The sequence below is a fragment of the Mustela erminea genome, chromosome 8 (assembly GCF_009829155.1).
Source record: "Mustela erminea isolate mMusErm1 chromosome 8, mMusErm1.Pri, whole genome shotgun sequence".
Classification (NCBI taxonomy): Eukaryota; Metazoa; Chordata; class Mammalia; order Carnivora; family Mustelidae; genus Mustela; species Mustela erminea.
This window is the reverse complement of record NC_045621.1, coordinates 94493880-94517271: the sequence shown is the minus strand read 5'-3', so window position 1 is coordinate 94517271 and position 23392 is coordinate 94493880. Positions and strand designations below refer to the sequence as shown.

The 23392-nt window shown below is 35.3% G+C and overlaps 1 protein-coding gene across 1 annotated transcript in view; it reads left to right on the top strand.

Moving 5' to 3' along the window:
- R3HDM1 (R3H domain containing 1) overlaps positions 1–23392 on the top strand; it is a 203944-nt gene that overhangs the window by 107478 nt on the left and 73074 nt on the right. The window contains 7 exon segments of the mRNA XM_032353828.1: positions 1119–1156; positions 1245–1295; positions 1405–1631; positions 4126–4380; positions 7601–7752; positions 13450–13746; positions 21266–21389. Of these exon segments, the coding sequence (XP_032209719.1) occupies positions 1119–1156; positions 1245–1295; positions 1405–1631; positions 4126–4380; positions 7601–7752; positions 13450–13746; positions 21266–21389 (1144 nt within the window).

Genomic DNA, 23392 nt, shown 5'->3' with positions numbered 1-23392 from the left:
AGACATGAAGGTAAAATAAAAGACACAGCTTAGAAGCAACACAAACCAGAACTGAGGCATGAGGGAGAGAGTTGCGTTCCAAGAGGAGACCTAAAGGAACCCTCCAAGCAGAGGCTCAGAGATAAAGGAGAACTTGACAGATAAGGACTTAAAAGATTCAGAGAAGCTGGACTATAGCATAGGTGACAAGAAGTGAGGAAAATTTAGAGAAGTAAGCAGGAAGTAGATGACGTGACCATGAAAGCTGGTTAAGGTTGTTGGGCTTTTAGTTAGAGCAGGAGTCCGCAAACTTTTTCTGTAAACAACCATATAATTAGTTTTTTAGGTTTTTAGAGCCATCCAGTCTTTATTGCAACAACTCACATCTGCCTTTCTAATGTGTAAGCAGACCTAGAAAATACATAAATGAATGGGCATAGCTGTGTACCAGTACAACTTTATTTGCAAAAACAGGTGGCTGACCATAGTTTGCCATCCCCTGTGCTAGAACGTCAGGGAGCTATTAAGAAGAGAAGATGCGTGATCAGATTGACATATTAGAGAGACTTCTGTGTCTTCTGTTGTTTAAACTGGATGAAAGGGGCGAAAGTTGGTAGCTGGAAAACTAGTTCGAAGACTGTCATCATAATACAAGGAAGAATGGTGGTTGCCTGACCTAAGTTAATAGCATTAGAAGAGGTTGGCTATGAGCTACATTGACGTATAGCTCCTTACTCACTGCCACAGCCACAGCCAAACCACAGCTAAGCGAAGTATTAGTTGAGTGAATAAGGTAGAACCTACAGATTTGTGTATACCTTTAATATATAATCATGAAAATGGGTTCACTTGTTTAGAAGAGAATATTTGAATTTCCATTTAATCTGTACCACAAAAATGAATGGCTTCAAGATCTGTTGAAAGATCTTTATCTATTAAAAGAATGCATAGTACCTCCAAGCCAGAAATAATTTCATTATTACTTATGTGTATCCTTGTCACCATTTTGGATTTTGTGGGCAGGGTGGGTAATGCTTTTTAAATATTATTACATACAATTTTGATTGTCATCATTGGTTTACAGATGCATGATGTATTTGACAAAAGCTCAACTTTTTACATCTATTCTTTCTTTCTAGTCCCTGTGTTCCCAAGAGAATTATATTATTGACAAAAGGTGAGGGAATTTTTAACATTCATTTGTTAACTATCTGACTGATGCTAATAAGAATAAAAATTAAAATGTCTTATTAAAATGCCAACAGAATCCAAGACGAGGATGCTAGTAGTACCCAGCAGAGGCGTCAGATATTTAGGTACTGGAAGCATATTTTCATGCTGTATTGAAAAATCAAAGCATTATCTTCTCTATTTTTTCCCCTTTTGTTCCTACTAGCTTCTCAAAGTTGTATTTCTAAATTGCAGAGTTAATAAAGATGCTTCAGGGAGATCAACAAATAGCCATCAAAGCAGCACTGAGAACGAGCTGAAGTATTCTGAACCACGACCCTGGAGCAGCACGGATTCTGACAGTTCTCTTCGAAACTTCAAGCCTGCTGTAACCAAAGCCAGCAGCTTCAGTGGAATCTCAGTCCTGACAAGAGGTGATAGTTCTGGGAGCAGCAAAAGCATAGGCAGGCTTTCAAAAACAGGTATAAATATTTGTCTAGAACTGTGCAATCAAACCATTAGTTTCCCTGTTGTGGTCTTACCTCTTTATTTATCCTGTGGCTTCTGCAATTATCCTAACATAAAATTCTTACCAGCAGTGCATTGAGCACCTCCGCAGTACCTAAGAGGTAATATATGTATCAACATTAGGATTCATTCTCTGTTGGAGAGAGATTTACAAACATCAGTTAAAGTAAAAATTCTCTGTTGTGACATAAACTTAAATCAAGTTAGTTCTGTGAAATGTCACATGTTATTTGAGTCCCCAGAGGTAGTTGGAAATTCTTCATTGCTTCTTTATAATAGGAAGGCCTCGTTTCTCACCCGAGATTATTTAACATTGATTGCATTTTCAGCTAATGCTATGAAATATTCATTGCATTTTTCATGATAAAGTCCTTCCTTGCTATTCAAAAAATCAATAAAATTGTCAAGAAGTTTCTGAGGAATTTTAAAACTGAGGAAAAATAATGTGATGTAATTATAGTAAATGAGTAAAAATTTTAGTAGCATCCTCATTTTCTTAGTTTCTTTGCTTTTATAATGCCTTACATTTAGGCTCATACCTTTTCTCTTCACCTTCACCAACTGCATTCAGTACTATAAAAGCTCACATCTCTCTTAGAATCTTTATAGATCTTTATTTTTATCCCTAAATAAGCATTGAAAGTTAGCAAAAATGGCTCTCTATCTTTAGCCTATTTGGGTTAACCTAGACATATGGTATTGTACAGATAACAATCAAAGGGAGAGATTTGAAGGTAGCCAAGTATTTTTTTTTAAAACCTTATCTGTAGTCAGTTCTTTAAATTATTGAGGCTTATGAATTGCCCTTGTCACCCTTTCAGCTCATAATACGGTTATTAAAAATATCTTAGTGTCTATGATAGAATATTGCTAGAGATAGGTAAATTTTATTAATATAAATTATGCATATGCAAGATACACATTTATTTACAAAAATGGCCACTCAGTCATCACAACAGAAAAAAAGTACTGTATTTTTGAGTATGTCACTTAGGCATACACTGCTAATTTAAACATTTAAGATCATGTACTATTTGTAATTTATATTATCTTCAGAGATGAAAAGAAACATCACCTCTTTTAATAGGGAAAAAAAATTTTTTTTTAAACTTCATTTATTTATTTGACAGAGAAATAGAGATTACAAGTAGTCAGAGAGGCGGAGGGAGAGGGGAAAGCAAGCTTCCTGCCGAGCAAGGAGCACAATGTGGGGCTCGATCCCAGGACCCTGAGACTGTGACCCGAGCTAAAGGCGGAGGCTAACCCACAAGCCACCCAGGCGCCCCAGGGAAAAAAAAAATTTTTTTTTAATATTTTATTTATTTATTTGACAGAGATCACAAGTAGGCAGAGAGAGGGGGAGGGAAGCAGGCTCCCTGCCAAAGCAGGGAGCCTGATAAGGGGCTCGATCCCAGGACCCTGGGATCATGACCTGAGCCGAAGGAAGAGGCTTTAATCCACTGAGCCACCCAGGTGCCCTGGGAAAAATTATTTTTGATAGAGTTTGTATCAGTATTCATTTGGCACAACTTAAAATAGAAGTTACCCTTCAGAAGGCAGTGTATCACACATTAACATATTTGTATATTTCATTCATTAAAGATTAATTCTCCATTCCCGAGTCAACTCTTATTCAAAACATAATTAACTATATACATTTTCAAAATCTTTTCTTTTCTTTGATTGTTTTATCCACTTTTTGCTGTTATTCTGAAAATCAGTGACATTTTCAGTCTCTAGGTAATAGAAAAGGAAATAAGATTGCAGGAATGAAAACAGCTAAAAATAAATTATCAAATTTAGTGAGTGAAAAATAAATTTTAAACTGATGCTAATATTAGTACTTGGATTATTTTTCATGCTGTCTTTGTCCCTTGATATGATAAAAAACAGAAAGTTGACTTTACATTATAGGAAAATATTATGATTATGAGCTTAAAATGAAATTCTGCAGTGAAACTTCATGATTATTTCTCTTGATAGAGAACTTATCATTTTTGTTATCTCCTACACTATTAATCTTTCTGTGTTCTTATAGATAAGGGGTTTCTGATATAAGAGGTTTTGCGCATTTGGCTGTGCTCTGTTCTTTTCCTGGGAGAAAATTATAATCTGTATATTAATCTAAAGTGGTAAAATGTACATAACCTTGTGCTTTGGGGAATGTGGGTAATGTGCTTTTTGTGGCTGTCTGTGGCTGATGGGGTTATAAACTTGCTTAAGTTGCATGTGGGCTATGACTTCTCTGACAACTTATGTGATCATTTTGCTGTATTAAACTTTTTCATGATGGGGAGGGGAAACAAAATTATACAGTAAATCAAAATACCCAATGCTTTTATGTGGTAACCGCATGTTATGCAATGTGAATTTTATTGTTACATATTTAAAACCTGCACTTTTATATGAGGTTTAAAAAATCCATATTTTTCATTACTCCTCCCCTAGGTTCTGAGTCTTCTGGTAGTGTAGGGTCATCTACGGGCTCTCTTTCTCACATCCAGCAGCCTCTTCCAGGTACAGCTCTCAGCCAGTCTTCTCATGGCGCACCTGTCGTCTATCCAACTGTCAGCACTCATAGCTCTCTTTCCTTTGATGGTGGCCTAAATGGGCAAGTCGCATCTCCTAGCACTAGCTTCTTTTTGCTTCCCTTGGAAGCGGCAGGCATACCACCTGGCAGTATTCTGATCAACCCACAAACAGGTTGGTATCCAGAAAAAAGTGTTTATTTCAGTTGAGATAGCAGGAGTTACTGAAAATTAAAGAATGTGTGTTATTAAATGTATTTTTTGTATATGTATTATCAGCTTTTTATTTTTCATGAGTAATTAGCATTTTCCCTAGAACTTTAATAAAACATTTCTGCTAGAAAATGTTCAAAGACATGTTTATATCAGAAAGCATTTTTCTCTTTGAAGCATCCAGATGTCATCTTTTAGGCCAAATAATGGCCTAACCATAACTTTAAAAAAAAAAAAAAAAGTTCATTTTCTAGAAATGATATAACCACCATTGAAAGATCTTTACCTGATTTAAAAAAAATTAAAATTATCCTGGGGAAAATATTATGCATTTCATGAAGAAGGAGAAAGTGAGCAGCGCTTATTCATTATGTAATGAAGTAGGAAGAACCTATAAGTAATTGTTCTTCTGAATATGGTAATTGTTTTCTCCTGAGGAAAAGGTAAGGGGATTATTATTATTATTACTATTAGAAAAAAGAATTAGATAGTCTTTATGAATTAATATTGAACACACCTATTCTTGCAGTTAGGTAATAATTCTCATTTATTCAGCATTTACTGTGTGCTATGTAATGTGTTAGGGGCTTTAAATACATTATTTATAATCATTATAACCTTTTAGGTAAGTGAAATCCTCATACAGAGAATGAAATTGAACCTCAGAGACTCAAACTACAGTCATGATATGTTTTGTTATGCATGCAATATGAGCAAATATAGAAAATATGATCTTTTGAAAGTTCACATGAAGTCTTGGTCTCTATTCACAGTATTATAGCCCAATAATTTTGTGAGATAATGAAAACAATCTTATAAATCATTTGATATCCTTCCTTAGAAATTCTCACACCTAACTGTTGTGGTCACATCAGTATGGTCGTAGTTGGGCAAGGTAGGTACAGGTGAGAGTATCAGGGTCTCAGTGTGCTCCTGAACCTTTCGTTTTGTTGGTTGTACAGAAGACCATGGCTTGGAACTCATTACCTTCAGATTTTTTGGTATCTCTTTTTTTAAGATCAAAAGTTGGAACTATTATTATTTCTATTATAAGAATTGAATAACTGACTATTCAGAAATTCAGTTTTTCCTTAATAACCATTATCTTCTTATCCTTCAGATTTATTATATTACTAAACTTCTTGTTTTCCTGAAGCAGGAAAGATGACTTAATGTACTGTTTATTATTATTTTTCATTCAAAACATCTTAGTTCATTAGTTTTTGATAATATGAATGGTTCAACTGAATAGGAAATCAGAGTGAGCAGCTAACTGATCAACCTGAAATTGAATTGTAGTCTTAATTTTAAATGTGTCCAAAAGTGATCTCTGCTTTTTGAGAACAGCATTACAACATATCCAACTTTTCAGGCAGTCCTTAAGTTACTTTTTTTTTTTTTTTTAAAGATTTTATTTATTTATTTGACAGAAATCAAAAGTAGGCAGAGAGGCTTACAGAGAGAGAGGAAGGGAAGCCGGCTCCCTGCTGAGCAGGGAGTCCAATGGGGGTGGGGTGGGGGACTCAATCCCAGGACCTTGGGATCATAACCTGAGCCGAAGGCAGAGGCTTTAACCCACTGAGCCACCCAGGCACCCCCTTAAGTTACTTTTAAAACATGCTTCCACCCAACTCTTCTCTACCATTTTTTTCATAATTATTTAACCAGCAATAAATACCCAGCATGACTTGTTTTCATATAACTAAATCATCAAGAGACTGATGAAAATTACTTGAATATGAAGGCCCTTTTCCTCTGGTTATCAGTGGAGCAGTATATTCTTCTCTCCCCACAGTTATTTTATTGTATGTCGTAAGTTTCAAAAAAAAAATGGGGAGAGGGATTTACCATGGAAGAAAGGATATTATGAAAACAATTTTTAAAACTATTATTCAGTCAAATATCTTACTTTCTTCTATATTCCTCCCATTCTAAATGGATATAGCATAGTGTATTTCACACAGTCCTCTTCTTTTGTTTTCTTTTTTTTTAAGTAAAATAATGTATAGGATAAGGAAAAATACTAATTTTTGTGAATTTATTTACATGTGCATTGAAAAAAGTATGGAAGAAGGTATCTAAATTGATAACTATAAGATTCTTTTCTTTTTTTTCTTTTTTTAAGATTTATTTATTTATTTATTTGACAGAGAGAAATCACAAGTAGTCGGAGAGGCAGGCAGAGAGAGAGAGAGAGGGAAGCAGGCTCCCCGCTGAGCAGAGAGCCCGATGCAGGACTCGATCCCAGGACCCTGAGATCATGACCCGAGCCGAAGGCAGCGGCTTAACCCACTGAGCCACCCAGGCGCCCTATAAGATTATTTTCTTTTGATCTCTATTTTTTGGTTATTTTCCCACAATAAAAATACTACTTTCAATAATTAAAAAAAAAGTTGTTTAGAGCATATGTATAGAAAAGAGAATAGACTTTATTTTCTTGGGCACTTAGGATATCCCCCCAGTAATTAGTAAGCAATAACAACAAGCCTCAAAATCAATATTTAAGTTTTCTCTCTTAACCTAAGAATCAAGCTCACTGGAATTAAGAAGAAATTATTTTAGAAAATTCTTTAGAATTCAAAACTTATTTACAACTTTAGAAGTTTTTAAAATAAGGACTCTGGCATAGATCGAGTCCATGATTTGAAATATGAAGCTGTCAACCATTTTTAATTTTCATCCACTGTTAATTTCACTAATCAAGTATATGCAGTGCAGTCTATAAATTAGCTCTTTCTCACCACCTACTACAGGCTAGTTAATAATATTCCAGTATCCCAAAGTCAAGAATTTCTTATTAAAACTAAAATGTGTAACAGCACTGCAGGACCGCAATCCTGTACCTGAGTCCCATGAGCAAGATTTCAGGATTCAGAGTTTTTCAAAAACTACTACGTATTATGAATAACTTCAGTAGGTTTTGGAGCAGCACCCCTATAGTAAAATGCTGCAGCATAATTTTTACATATTTACACTAAGTTACAAAAATAAAGAGTATTAAAATAACCTCATGTAAGGTCAGACTTCTCTCCCCTGATAAGAAAATCTTTTGATTTTCAGAAACTTGGGTCTCTAGGATTGTGAATAAGGATTATAGACATTTTGTTATAAATTGTGCATGGAATGACCTATGTTTAGTCTCTATTGTAAGTGTTTTTTTCCTTCCTCTTTTAATTTTTCAGGTCAGCCCTTCATAAACCCAGACGGAAGTCCAGTTGTGTATAATCCTCCTATGACTCAACAACCAGTTAGAACCCAAGTGCCTGGACCTCCACAGCCACCTCTGCCACCCCCACCAACTCAACAACAAGCAGCTAATCACATTTTCTCACAGGTGCACATATCCATGATTATATAGTGCTAAGTTCATCTGCTTTTGCATATTTAAGACTTAACTCACTAATTATAATTGGGGTAGCCCAACTATGTTTTAGAACTCTAATATTCTGTACCAGTGATGTCCTGTTCCCTGCTTGAAGGAAGAGAGGTTAACTTCACAGGATTTTTCAGCTAATAAATACAGAATATATGTTGGAAAGAAATAAATTTTGTGTCTTATGAGCCTGTGTGGTGAGTATGTTCTCCCATTCTACAATAGCAAGAAATTAATAAAAACAAAACTAAGATTATCCCAGTGAGCAAAGTAAGTTGTGCTAAGTTTCAACAGATTAAGAAGATAGAAAAGACTGAGTTGAGTTGCTCAAGTTCTATAAGGTACCCTTCATCCCACCTACCCTATGAAAGAGAGAGGCAAAAACATTCCAAATTAGAATTCGCAGAAGCACTCTTAGTAATGTCTTGAATTCGTATACATGTTTAGAGTTGACACATACGCTTTCCTGTTCTGGCTTTTCCCTTATAGGTGTGTTATTCATCCTTGGGGAACTTGATTATACCAGTGTAAACTCTTTTACTTTTATCCTATATTTTAAAGGTTATGTAACATCTCAAAGACAGTTTGTACAGTTAGTTGTACCTCTTTTTCCCCATTAGACTATCTTAATATTCCACTGGTGAGAACTTGCAGAATACTTTCTGATGATGTATGAAAGAAGTATGATGAGAAACTTGAACTGGAGAGATTTCATTAGTTTTGCTCACAAGTCATATTGTTTGTATTCCAAGGGTGAAGAATGTGTGAACAGTTTGATAAGATTATCAAATATTTTGATACTTGTATCGGTAATTGTACCTCTGGCAATGAAGACTCCTAATAGGCAAGGCAGTTGATATAAAGTAGAAGGATTTCTAGATTTTTGCTGTGCTTCTAAGGCAGTACAAATATATGTAGAGGAAGTTGCCTAAAACTGTTTCCAAACAGTTCCATACCTGCTTCCCAGCCCCATTTGATTACAAACGCTCAGGTACACGTTAGACTCTGTAAACAAACTCCCTCCCTGGCCTTCTGTGCCTTGCCTTGTTTGGTCCTGAAGTGTTTTTCCTTCATCATGCTGTCATGTAGTTGTCTTTGTAGTCCTATGTATTTCACCAGGAGCTTTATAGGCGTGATTTTCATTTTATTCAGTAGAAATAATGTTTGGCAGACTCAAAAAAGTCTCAGGGTTTATCTATGGTTATATATTTCCGACTGTTATCTCTTAGAAATAATTTTGTCTGATTCAAAGATGAGATGATCCTAAATGAAGGCAGGTTACTTTAGGAATAGAGCCTTAATGGACTGTGATTTGAATCTCAGGATATGCGTCAAACTACATGGCTGATTTTCCTGGCATTGCCTCAGGTGTTTCAGGTAACACATCATCAGATATCAGGAGAGAGAATTGATGAACAAATGATACTCAGTAACCATTTTTTTCACTGAGATAATCCACCCATGAAATTTCACATAACCAAACAAAATAATGCTGTGATTTCCAAAGCATTCAGATGGGCTACATGTCTTAAAACCAATCACTTCAAGTGGATGTTGTTTTGCAGCCAGTTGCAATTTAAGTAGGGAAAGAAGTGCTAAGGCTTTTTCTTTTCTAAGTGGTGTCAGAATTTCACTTTGATCTACCGGTGTTCTCACCCACGTTTGTCTCATGACTACTTGACACCTTGGGAGACATTATTTCATACCATTGGTGCTCATAGGACTCCCCTTTCTTTTATCCCCCAGCAGTCTAAAGCTTTTGTTTCATCTGACGCTTACATAGTAGGTCAGGATGTCTGGAAGAAAGTTATGTCTTAATAGTTGTCTGACTTAATAACAGATAGACTAGCCAGTACTTTGGGAGTTCTAGAGCTACTGAACCTCACTGAGTGTGATTTGTGCTGTCATCCATTAGGAAGCTTGCTAATTTCTGATTAAGAGGTTAGTGAGGGACCAGTGGCTCTATAGATCTTTCAGCTTTTACCTTTTGTAGTATTTTTTACTTTAATTTTAGATTTTTTTGTAGGATTCTGATATAAGCCTTACATTGATTTTGTGGTAGAAATACAACTCATCATTACACATCTTAGTTGTCAGAACAATTTCTTCTTATTTAGATTATTTCCTGGGCAGTCTTATTCAGTTCATTTATTTTGCATTTATAAAGTATTCTTTTAGAAAATACTGTCCAGAGGGAGATTCATGTATGTACATTTTAACCGAAAGTAAGAGTTTTCACTGGATAAAATTACCTGGGTTCCTCTAGTGGTGGCTTTACATGACTATCTACAGGTCACTTAGCCTGAATGCCACCTATAACATGGATGACGAGAGTCTTCAAGCCAGTATGCCTATTACCCCTTTGGAATAAACTAGGGAATATAAATCCAAGACTGGGAAACTAAGTCAGCTGCCAGTGTTAGCATAGATGGCCAGCTGTACTCCTTAAGGTTTAGAAATGATTAAAACATTTTTCATTTTTTTATAACACCTGTTTTTGAGTATCCCTGGGAAACATAAAACTTATTTTTCTGAAATGCAGGAGTGTTTCATTACCAAAAGAAATTTCAAGTAACTTCTTTTTCAGCTCCTAGCATCCACTCTTTCAATAAAAATTTTTAGTTGTAAGAAAAATATGTTTATCTTCCTTGTGTAGAAGAGATATGCTTGTGTGTATGCATGTGCCTGTATGTGTGTGTATGTATGTGTTACTCTTTAGGCTGTTATTCTTAATGGTACCCACAGTGTATTTTTCTTTAAAAATTCAGGCAGTTTGGTCCCAAAGAGTACTTAATCATGCCTTATCAAAAAGGCCAGTTGGTATATGTAGTATATAAATTTTTATTATCTGATAATGGGTGAAGTTTTACTTTTATTTTTACTGTCATAATGCTAAGTATAGCAACTCTTCCATCAAATAAGGAAGTAAGAATGAGTGATTTTGCTTTTACTGACTTAACCTGGGGGTTATAATAGTATATAATAGTATAGTATAGTAGTATAATAGTATATATAGTATATATATATATATAGTATAATAGTAGGTTTTAAAATATCTAAATTACCTGTTTCTGTGAATCTAATGAAGAAATATTTTTATGAAAAATTTACTCAATTGTATATTAAAGCATAGGGATTTTTAAAAAATTTTTACTATGCAGTTTCTTCATTTAGCATCATTTTTGTTGTTCCCTTTATTGTTGTATAAGATGACTTTGTAAATGTAGTTTAAGTTACTGCCAGAAAAGTGTAACTTTCCATTTTATGCAATTCTTGTAACGTTTTATTCTGACATTAACATTGTTTGCCAACCTGTTATTCCTTAGCCTGTTCGTCCTCTGCAGTCCTCTTCACAGCCTGTTCAGTACTCTACAGCCCCTTACCCATCCCCGCTCCTGCCAGTCTCACCCACCCAGCAATACTCCGTGGTACTATATCTCTATTCACCTCCTGCATTGTTTCTGTGGGCTGATGTGTGGTGGATGCTCATGAATGTAATTAATGTGATACGATCTTCTGTGATTATTTAAAGTCATGGACACAAATATACCGAAAAAGTGTTTCTGACCTATATTAGAAATAATTTAATCTCTACTACATAATATTTGTTATATTGGCAAATTACAGTGATGGTATAAATCCTAATCTTTTCCTGCCTTTTCATAATGAAGTGATTTTCAGATTGACTATTCTAGTCCTAAGATGGTTAGCTACTTTTTTCATTGAGATCAGTGGTATCTTTGCAATCCTGGAATGGCAGCTTTCATCTGGGTTTGATACTTTCTAGTCTTTCCCCAATACATAGGTCCAGTAGACTTCATACCATTTATTAAGGTGAATTGGATCTTACGGTTACATAAGACATAATGTATATTTCTAAAGAAGATCCCTAGATATTTAATCTATGACTGTAAAGAAACTGTACCTCCTTCAATCCAAAGCATGCACCAAGTTATACCTCTCAGTAAGAGCTTAGAAGCACCAGTACCATGTGTTCTCTCTATGACCTTCTGTAGTTACTAAGAATAGGAAACAACCGTGTAAAGTACTTCCTGCCAGTGACTAACATGAAATCAGTATTCAATAAGTGTTACTTTCCTTCCCTTAAAATGAGTCTCAGCCCAATATACTTTTCCCAGTGATGATGCTGTTACTTTTCTAGACTATATGGCATCACATTTTAACATTACTTTTCAAGTTAAATTGTAAGCTATATCTTAAAATCACTTGAACACTTTTTAGAAACATTTTCTTTATTTAGGAGTGTTTTTGTTTTGAGCTGGTGGCAACCTTATGTAACAGCATCAGCTCTGAATGATTTTCAAAATGACTTCCAGTCTGAAAGAATAAAATTTTTCCAGCATTGAAAAGATCAAAAGCATCATCAAGAATAGCATAAAAGTCTCAAAAATGTTTTGAAAGATAGTGGATTACTGGAATAAGAAAATGACTTTTTTTTTTTTTTTTTTTTTTGAGATGACACTGACGGTATGTATAGTTAAAATGTTTGGCCAGATTACTGTGTAATTACAGCTACTAAGTATATTTTGGTACATTTTTCTCTTTTGAAAATATTCTTTGAATTAGGCTAATAGTGCTAGAATATGTCAGAGCAGCATTGGGAAGAGTAAACCACATATTTTCAGTCACTGAATCAGGTTCCCCTTTTCAATCCCTTGTCGTCTCCAGAGCCATAGTGTACTTTGCAAAAAAACAGCAGACTGTAGAAATTGCAGACATGTCAACTTTGATCTGACAACTCAATGACCACAATTTTTAAAGTAACATTTTCAAAAATTCTCCTCTTAACAAATTATGGCATATACTTTTGCCAATCTGTGGCTCTTTGGGAGCCAAGGGGATGCCATTTTGGTCATTTCAGTGATATTATCTAGACCAGTCAGAACTGGTCTTTAGAGTCAGAGAAAACATATGTCAGATGGCATGTTAAATCATAACTGTCTCTTGGCTAGACACCACTGCCTGCTCACTAAGTAGCAAAAGCAGTAGGAAACTGTTATTTGGATTAAATTTGTATTAACATCTGACTTTAGGAAGAGACTGAAAAACATTAGGGAAGAATAAGGTTTATGGCCAAATTATTTTTGAGAGATTAGAAGGACTGGGTAGGTAGATTTTATGTATTTTATTTCCTTTCATTTTATTTCAATTCTGCATAGAAACAGAATCTTGTCTTTAGAAGAGAGATAAAGAGTGTAATTAGTACCATGCCTGCTAGTTACCTGGTCCTTGAAGTCCCTTCAGAAAATGTTAACCGTATAGTATAAATATGTCCAGTTTCATTTCCACATCATAATGTGCCTTTAATCATCATTTAAATAAGTGTCTTTCCATTTTTTTATTGTGAAGTGTTGCTACACCATACTCTTCTGCATGCTATGCACTCCACTAGATACACTTTATAAGTAATTTGTAATGACAGCATTGTAATATTCCTACCTCCCTGCCTTAGAGTTCTAATTTTATTGGAACTGTTCTATTAAATCATACCTGTTACAGATGTATGATATCCCTAATGCATACACTGCAAATTATCTTAAAATATATGAAGCAGGGGTTTTTTTTCGTTAGGCTTGGTAAGCTTTTTGGTAGGTGTGTATGGAAGGCGTACTCATTTCTTACTTTTCCCTTTTTTAGCAGGACAACCTTGGGTCTCAGTTTAGCCACATGAGTCTTACCCGCCAGCCATCTGCAGATGGTTCTGACCCTCACGCCACCATGTTCCAGTCCACTGTTGTTCTTCAGTCCCCACAGCAGTCTGGTTATATCATGACGGCAGCCCCTCCACCACCGCCGCCGCCGCCGCCACCACCTCCACCACCTCCCCTGCCACCTGGGCAGCCAGTCCCTACTGCTGGCTATTCTGCCTCTGGCCATCCTGTCAGCCAGCCTGTGCTTCAGCAACAGGGATATATTCAGCAGCCCTCACCACAGGTACGTCGCTTTTTCATCTTTTTTCTCCCATGGAAACTTTTTCTTTTCAGATCACCTTAACCCTAATTAGAAAGCTTACTTTTAATTTCACATAGAGAGAATTTATGACAGTGTATAAACAAAGCAGGTCATCATCTTCCGTTCTCTGGAGATTCTCAAATCACACTAGACAACCACATGACTAGTAAACATGTCAGTTGGATGGTTAAAAGTATGCAGCCTTTGAGTTTCCTCTTGATTTATTTGTTTTGTTTTAATTGGCTTAAGAGAAGCACAAGGTAAACACACTATAAAAATAAAATGATGCATTTTAGGAAGAAGTAGGTTAGTTTAGAGAGAATTAACATCACAATGCTAATAAAGCTTTATTGTTATTTCTTTATATTTACTTAAATATTTCTTAATTTTTCTCAACAGTATTTTTTTAGTTTTCATATATAAGTATTGCATATAGTTTTATTAAATATATCTCTAAGTATGTAATGTTTTTAAATGCTTCATGGGGCACCTGAGTGGCTCAGTCAGTTGAGCGTCTGCCTTCGGCTCAGGTCATGAACTCAGGGTCCTGGTATTGGGCCCCACGTCAGGCTCTCTGCTCAGTGAAGAATCTGCTTCTCCCTCTCTCTCTAACCCTTCTCCCCCTCCCCCCTGTTTTCCCCCACCCCTGTTCTCCCCGCACCCCTGTGCATACTCTCGCTCTCTCAAGTAGATAAGATCGTTAAAAAAAAAAAATTCTTGGTGCTCTAAAGGAAATTATATTGAAATTTCATTTTCTGTTCATCATTTGCTCATATGTAGAAATAAGGTTGATTTTTGTGTTTTGATCTTGATCTTGTATCCTGTGGACTTTCTAAATTTAATTATTCTGGTACTTTTTTCATAGACTGCTTAGGATTTTCCAAATTGAAGATCATTTCTACATACATTATCCTTTCCAGTGCATATGCCTTTTATTCCTTTTTCTTGCCTTATTGAATTGCCTACAAGCTCTAATGTTGAATATACACACAACAGGTAGGCAGTAAAATCCCTAGAATTCATTTATTAACTTAAAGCAAAGTTTTTAAAAGCTCATATCCTTCCTTCTTTCCGGTCTTAGGAAAAGTATTTGGTCTTCCATTATTAACTATGATATTATCTGAGTTTTTTGTCCTCTGTCATGCCCTCCATCAGGCTGAGAAAATTTTCTTAGTTTGGTGAAAATTTTCGTGGTATAATTGAGTATTAAATCTTATAAAATCTCCTTTTCTACATCTATTGAGATGATCATGTGGTTTTTCTCTTTTATTCTATCTCTGTACAGTGAATTCTTGTGACTGACTTTTGAATGTTAAGTTAATACTTTAAGGGGCTCCTGTGTGGCTCATTGGGTTAAAGCCTCTGATTTCAGCTTGGATCATGATCTCAGGGTCCTGGGATTGAGCCCTGCATCGGGCTTTCTGCTCAGCAGGGAGCCTGCTTCCCCCTCTCTGTCTGCCTGCTTCTCTGCCTACTTGTGATCTCTATCTGTCAAATAAATAAAACCTTTAAAAAAAAAGTTAATACTTTCATTTGAGAGCACACTCCCACTTAGTCATGATAGAATATCTTTTTATATATCACTGGATGCATTTTGCTTATATTTTCTTACAGATTTTTGCATGCATGTTCTTAATGGATATTGGTCTATTGTTTGTGTGTAATGTCTTTTTTCAGGTTGTAGCATCAAGATGGCAGTGATACTGGCTTCCAAATGAATTGGATATAGTTGCCTCCTTCATTTCCTAAAACAGTTGGTATAGGATTCTTCTAAACATCCTTCTTAAATATTTGCTAGAATTCACTAATGCATCCCTCTGGACTTGGAGTTTTTTTGTGGGGAAGATTTTAAAATTACAAATTCAATTTTTTAGTAGATATGGAGCTAATCCAATTTCCTGTTCCTTTTTGGATTGAATTTTCTAGTTTGTGTCAGTTTGTCAAATTTATTGGCAAATGGTCAGTCATGATATCCCCTTATTATAATTTTAGTATCTTAAGGATTGATAGTGGTATTTATTGCCTCTGTAATTCTTAATGTTGGTAATTTCACTCCTATCTTCTTTTTGCTTTATTTACTTGAGAGATTTATCAATTGCATTGGTGTTTTTTAAAAACCAACTTAGGATATCATTAATTTTGTATTCATTTTCTATTTGAATGATTTCTACTTTTACCATTATTTTCTTCCTTTTGTTTATTTTATTTGTTTATTTTGTTATTATTTTGTTTATATTCATTTGCTCCTTTGTGTCTGACTTCTTAAAGTGGAAGCATAGATCATTGATTTTTTAGATTGTTCTTCCTTTCTAACATAAATTTTTAATGCTATAGATTTCCTTCTAAGCACCATTTCAGCTGCAGACCACAAAACTGAATGTGTTTTGTTTTTGTTATCATTTCATTCATAATGTTTTGTCTCTTTTTTGTATGTGTGTGACTTTTTTGACAGATGATTTATTTAGAAGTATTATTTAATTTCCAAATGTTTCAGGCTTTCTAAATACCTTATTATTATTGATTCTGTTTTAGTTTCATGTGGTCAGAGAATCTACTCTAAGATTTCATTGTTTTGGGGGTGCCTGGGTGGCTCAGTCAGTAAGTGTCTGCCTTCGGCTTGGATCATGGTCCCAGGATCCTGGGATCGACCCCCGCATCAGGATCCCTGCTCAGTGGAGATCCTGCTTCTCCCTCTCCCACTCCCCCTGCTTCTTTTTTATTTTCTACATTTTAAAAATTTTGTTAAATATTTTTTCCATTTTATTTTATTTTGTTTATTTTCAGTGTTCCAAAATTCATTGTTTATGCACCACACCCAGTGCTCCATGCAATACGTGCCCTCCATAATACCAACCACCACTCGCCCTACTTCGGTTCCCTTCTCTCACTGTGCCTACCCCCGCCCCTGCCCCCAGTCAATTAAATAAATAAATAAATAGAATCTTTAAAAAAAAAAAAAAGATTCCTTTGTTTCGGAATCTCAAGTCTTATTTTATGTCCCAGTATGTACTCTTTTGGGGGAAGATTCATGTGCACTTGAAAAGAATTTGTATTCTATCATTTTAGTGTTTTGTGATTTCTTTTGGTTTTGTTTTGAGATAAAGGTCACATAATGTAAAATTAACAATTTCAAAGTGAGCATTTCAGTGACATTTAGTACATACACAGTGTTTTGCAGCCATCACCTCTCTCTAGTTCCAAAACATTTTATTTTTATCACCCTAGAAGAGAACTGTACTGATTAAGCAGTTACTACCTATTCACCCCATCCCCCAGCTCCTGGCAACCACCAGTCTCCTCCATTCTGTCTCTAAAGATTTGCCTGTTTGGGGTACTTCATATTAATGGACTCATGCAATGTTACCTTTGTGTCTGGCCTCTTTAGCTTAACATGTTTGATGGTTAATCCACATTGTAACATTTAGCAGTACCTCATTTCTTCTTTTGTCTGAATAATATGTCATTATATGAATATACCACCATTTATTCGTCTTTTCAACGGTTGATAGATTTGAGATGTTTCCACCTTTTGCCCATTGTAAATAGTGCTGTTATGAAACATGTAGGCACATGAACATGTAGGTACATGTTTTACTCAAATGTCCACTCATTTATTTGAGTTTATACCTAGGAATAAAATTGCTGAATTATATGGTAATTCTATTTAACTTTCGTGAGAAATTGCCAGCCTGTTTTCCACGGTGTCACTTATATTCCCATCTATAATTGTATAAAGGTGCCAATTTTTCCATATTTTTGATAGTAACACTATTTACTTTTTTTTTTAAGATTTTATTTATTTATTTGACAGAGACCACAAGTAGGCAGAGAGGCAGGCAGAGAGAGAGAGGGAGAAGCAGGCTCCCTGCTGAGCAGAAAGCCCTACGCGGGGCTCGATCCCAGGACCCTGAGATCATGACCTGAGCCGAAGGCAGAGGCTTAACCCACTGAGCCACCCAGGCGCCCACGACTATTTACTTTTTAAAAATTGTTATTATCCCCAAAAAAAAAAAATTGTTATTATCCTAGCCATCCTGGTGATGTGAAATGGGTACTTCGTTGTGGTTTTTTTAATAATTTTATTTATTTTTTATTTTTTTATTAACATATAATATATTATTTGCGTCAGGGGTACAGGTCTGTGAGTACAGGTCTTACACAATTCACAGCACTCTCCATAGCCCATACCCTCCCCAATGTCCATAACTCAGCTACCCTATCCCTCACCTCTCCCAGCAACCCTCAGTTTCTTTCCTGAGATTAAGAGTCTCTTATGGTTTGTGTTGTTTTGACTTGTATTTCCCTAATGATGTGTGATGTTGATCATCTGTTCGTATACTAGACCTTCATCAGGTATGTGATTTGCAAATATGTTCAACTATTCTATCACTTGTCTTTTGACCTTTTGATAATGTCCTTAATGTATAAAAATTTAACCTTGATGAAATCCATCTTACCCATCTTTTCATTTTACTGCCCTTTGCTTTTCTATCATATCTAAGAATCCATTGCCAAATCCAAGGTCATGAAGATTTTATCCTTATGTTCTCTTTTAAGAGTTTTATGGTCTTTAGCTTCAATAATTAAGTCTTTTATCCATTTTGAGTTAATTTTTGCATATGATAATGGGGTATAAGGGTCTAACATCATTCTTTCGCATGTGTGTAAGCTATCTGCTCTGGCATCACTTGTTGAAGCCACTGTTCTTTTCCCATTGAATGGTTTTGGTATCCTTATCAAATATCAGTTGGCCTTAAAAGTAAGAGTTTATTTCTGGACTCTTAACATTTATGCTATTCTCCATTTCCACTTTTGTGCCCATACTACACTATTTTATTACTGTATCTTTGTGGTAAGTTTTAAAATCAAGAATTGTGAGTCTTCCAACTATTCTTTTCAACACTGCTTTGACTATTTGCCTATATGGCTTGTGATTGCATGTTAATCTGATGATTGGCGTTTCCATTTCTGCAAATGAGGCCACTGAAATTTTGATAGGGATTGCATTGAATATGTGGGTTGCTTTGGATATCACTGCATCTTAATATTAAATCTTCCAATCTAATAAACATGGGATGCCTTTCCATTTACTTAGGTCATCTTTGATTTCTTTCATATTTTACTGTTTCTTGCATTTAGTATTCTCTAATAAGTATCAGCTGAGCCAATGTGGTTGCTTCATGTCTTTCAGATCTTTTATCCAGTTCTATCAATAAGTGATAGTGGATTTGTCTATTTCTCTCTTAAATTCTGCCAGTTTTTTAAATAACACTGAAACCTATATTGAGCAATTTATATTTATCATTTCTTCCTGATAATATTGACTTGTCTCATTATGAAATGTTTTTCTCTCTCTAGTATTGTTTCTTATCTTAAAACATTTTATCTGACTTTTATAGTGACTTCAGCACTCTTTTGGTGAGCGTTTCAAGGGTATGCCTTTTCCGCCCTCTAATTTGTGACCTTAGTATTCATTTTTTTTTTAAGATTTTGTTTATTCATTTTGAGAGACAGAGAGCAAGAGAACACAAGCCAGAGGGATAGGGAGAAGCAGACTCCTGGCTGAGCAGTGAGCCTGATGTGTGGGAGTCGATCCCAGCACCCTGGGATCATGACCTAAACCGAAGGCAGACACTTAACTGACTAAGCCACCCAGGCACCCCTGTGACCTTAATATTTAAAGGCTGTCTTTTGCATATAGTTATATAGTTCATCTCTGCTGTTCTATCTTGTCTCATTGGAATGTGTAGTCCTCTTAGCTTTAATATGTCTGTTGACATGGTTAGAGATAGTTATGCCACATTTCCATTTGTTTTCTCTTTGTTCTATCTCTGTTTTATTCCTATATGCCTCCTTTCCTGCCTTTTGTATTACTTGAACTCCTTCAGTGTCTTAATTTAGTTTTTCTTTGGCCTTTTTACTACCACAGTCGTTTAAATCTTATGTTTGTATGGTTTCTTTAGGAATATGATATGTATCTTCAGGTTATTGCTATCTATTTCAAGTTCAAATGAAACTGCAAGTAAAATACAGTAGTCACATTAACAGTATAATTTTATTTACCTTCAGTTGTTTGTGCTGTTGTTGTCATATACATTATGTGTGTATACTTTTTAAATAAAATACATCATGGTACAATTTTTGCATTAAACAATAATTTTTTTTTTATTTAAAGGTTTTATTTATTTATTTGACAGAGATCACAAGTAGGCAGAGAAAGGGGGGAAGCAGGCTCCCTGATGAGCCTAGAGTCCAATGTGGGGCTCAATCCCAGGACCCCGGGATTATGACCTGGGCGGAAGGCATAGGCTTAACCCACTGAGCCACCCTGGGTCTCCATTGATGTCATTTTTTAAGTAAGGGGGAGAAAAGTATATACTCATGTATATATACACATATGAAAAGCATAATAATGATTACGATCTGAAATTAAGACATACCTATTGTTTGCTGATACCTCCAGGAACAATTAGGGATCACGTATGTATTGTATCTAATGGTTCAAAAACAGAAGAATGTTACGGTAAATATAGGAGATTCTTGGCTTATAAGTGATTTAGAAATTCTCTATTCAACTGCTTTCCAGACGAAATAGGCAGTCTTTAAGATGTTTACCTGATTAGAAGAGCAGAACCTGAAAGAGCTTATGAAGCTAATAAAGTTAATTTACCACAAATTTCTACATCACTGAATTAATTGTTTATTCCTTATTCCAAACTAGGTCAGATTACCTTAAGAGAAATGCACAATTAATATAAATAGCTCCAGAAGGAAATAGAATCAAGCTAGTCTTACTGGTTTCTTCCCCAGCTTTGTTAAGATGCAACTGACAAATAAGATTTGTATTGGCATTTTAATTTACATCAGAGATATGAGAAAAAGAATGGGACTAGGGCAATAGATTATAGATAGACTGGCTGAATTGTACAGTGATTGCAGTTCAGCATTCAGATTGGATGAGCTAGCATTGTACATGTTTCAACCAAGATAAATCTTGGAAAAAATATTAATTACAAAATAAGTAGCATGGAGTTGTATATAGTAGAGCACCATAAATGTAAATTTTTTAAATCCTCAACAATTTTCTTTACAGATAACATATATATAGTAGCAGTTTAAAAACATTTATAGGAATCATATATACCAACTATAGGATAATGGTTTTTCTGTTGAACATAGGGCAAAAGAATGTTAGAGTGAGGCCTTAGCTATTTTAATAGTGTTTGGTTTTATAAAAGAAGGAGAAAAATCTGAAAGAAAAAATGCCCAAAAACTTTAAACCTATTAAATCTAATTGCTAGGCATATTTGTAGGTGTCTTTTGTTACGTATACTGCATGCCTGAAATTTTTTAAAAATTTTCCAGTTAAATTTAAAGCTAAGAAAATCTGGTTTTGAATGATATTAAAAAGAAGTATTATTCATTACACTCTTTTGTTCCTCAGAGAAGACATTTCTACTGCAAATGAAATTGATTTTTTTTCTCTCGATACTTATCCTAGATGCCAGCCTGTTTCTGTGCTCCAGGCCACTATCACTCCAATCAACCTCAGTATCGCCCAATCCCTTCTGTCCATTACAATTCACATCTAAACCAACCACTGCCACAGCCTGCACAGCAGACAGGTGAGTAATATTTCTGAGGCTATACTCTCTTAGCTGTGGTTATTGCTTTTTTCATTCTGCTTTATTTCAGTCTAACTATTAAGATAGTGCCCCAGTCTGACTGTCAGGGGTCTCAGGTATGGCCCATATGAATATACAAACCACTGAGATTGAAAGAGTGGGCAAATCTTAGCACCTGCCAGAAAGTCACTCTGCCAGGTTTATATGGTAAAGTGTTTAGAGCCATAAGGAGAAGACTGTATTAGGCCATGCAAAGTGATGATTGGCTTCCTGTTACTCACTGCCATTGTGGTAAAGCCTCCTTTGGGACCCGATAATCCACCTCTGTTAACAACAAAAGAGAGACAGTGCAAGCTAAGATGTCTCATGAGCAGCTAACTAGAAGCAAGGACCCAAATGACCCAACTCTGAGAATCTAGCCTGGTGGAGATATTCTGATGTCTTGGTCTCAGTATGCTTTTTAAAGGAATAATGGTCAAACTTTTTTGTGTTTAATTTTTCGGTTTGCTGGCTGTATAGTGAAAGCTATTTTTAAACCAAATGCAGTCTAATACTAGGCATATCACATATATTAAAACTCAAAAGATCCTTTTCCTTATGCTCCTCTTAAATTTTCTTTAAGCTTTCAGTGAAAACTATTGTGACCTCAGTGTAAAAACCTGTCTTAACTGAATTCATTTCTTTCTGTGCTTCCCACCTCAATTTGTACTTCTGCCCTAGATGTGTAATAAGATACTTTTCAGTCTTTCATAACTCTAGCAGTTGAAGTGTGATGTTTATTGGTATCTTTGAGGCCTTTTTAGCTGGTTGTCACTGTTGGAGACTCACACTATATCACCGTGACTCACTAAGGCCACATAACCCTCCACTAAGGCAGTTTCTTGCTCTTGATACTATGTGCAAGTCTTAAGGCGAGCCGCAGTTTTAGGAGAAAGACATCTGCACAGGGCAGTCTGGTGAGAAGTATTTTCATTTCTCCCCACTCATGCAGTTTTCAGTGATCATTGTGACTCACCAACTTCCTTAACCAGAGAGGATTCTTACTTATCACCCCATAGGGGACCTTTCAGGTTCTTAATCCATTGTTCCTAGGAGTCATCTTATACTTAATAGAAGGTCTTCCCTTTTTTGTGTTACTAGCCCTGTATTGTATGTGTGAGAAATGTTCTTCCAGAGGATATTGAGTACAAACATTGTTCATTTTAGCCAACTTAGAATTAATTGGTCTTCTGTCTTAATTATGACTCCCTTTAGTTCAGGTTTTCCTGAAGTTTGATAAGACAGTGTGCTTCAAATACAGATTAGTGCATGCTCAAATTTTGAAAGTCATCAGAAGTTCTTTATATGGGAGCATTCATTGTGACACTGCTCATTCATTAGCTTTAGTTAGTTAGTTATTTTATTCTAATCGAAATTATTTTCTGAGTTTTCCTGAGCCACAGTGACTGAATTTCATATTGTTTTTGTTTTGATTTTCTTCTTTCAAAATTATAATACAGACTATAGTTAATGTCATGATAACAAAAAAGAAATTTACCTTCATTCTCCCCATTCAAATATCTTCTGTGTGGCTGATTAACTTAGTTTATTAGTATAGCCTATTAATGAGGCAAGCAGATATCCTTTGCTCTGTATTTGTGTGAGTTTATTAGTTTTGTTCTTTTCCATCACTAGATTTTTATTCCTCTGCATTGTCAAACTCCCTGCAGAATTAAACTTTCAATCATAGGTCGAACCAGTGTGCTTTTACAAATGCATCTCAGCAAAAATATTCCCACTTAATGGGAAACAACTGAATACGCCACTCCTCCCAATTGAGGGCCAAAATATCTATGTTACAGATAGTAGGTGCTTTTTATCATCAGTGATACTTTAATTGTGTATTTTTTTTCCAATGCCAATTATGGTGAGAAGGAAGGAAACAAAAGTAAGTTAGATTGCATCTGTATAATATAGGCACAGAAGAAAGAGTATGTCTGAATAGTTTTTGACATTGTGTTTGA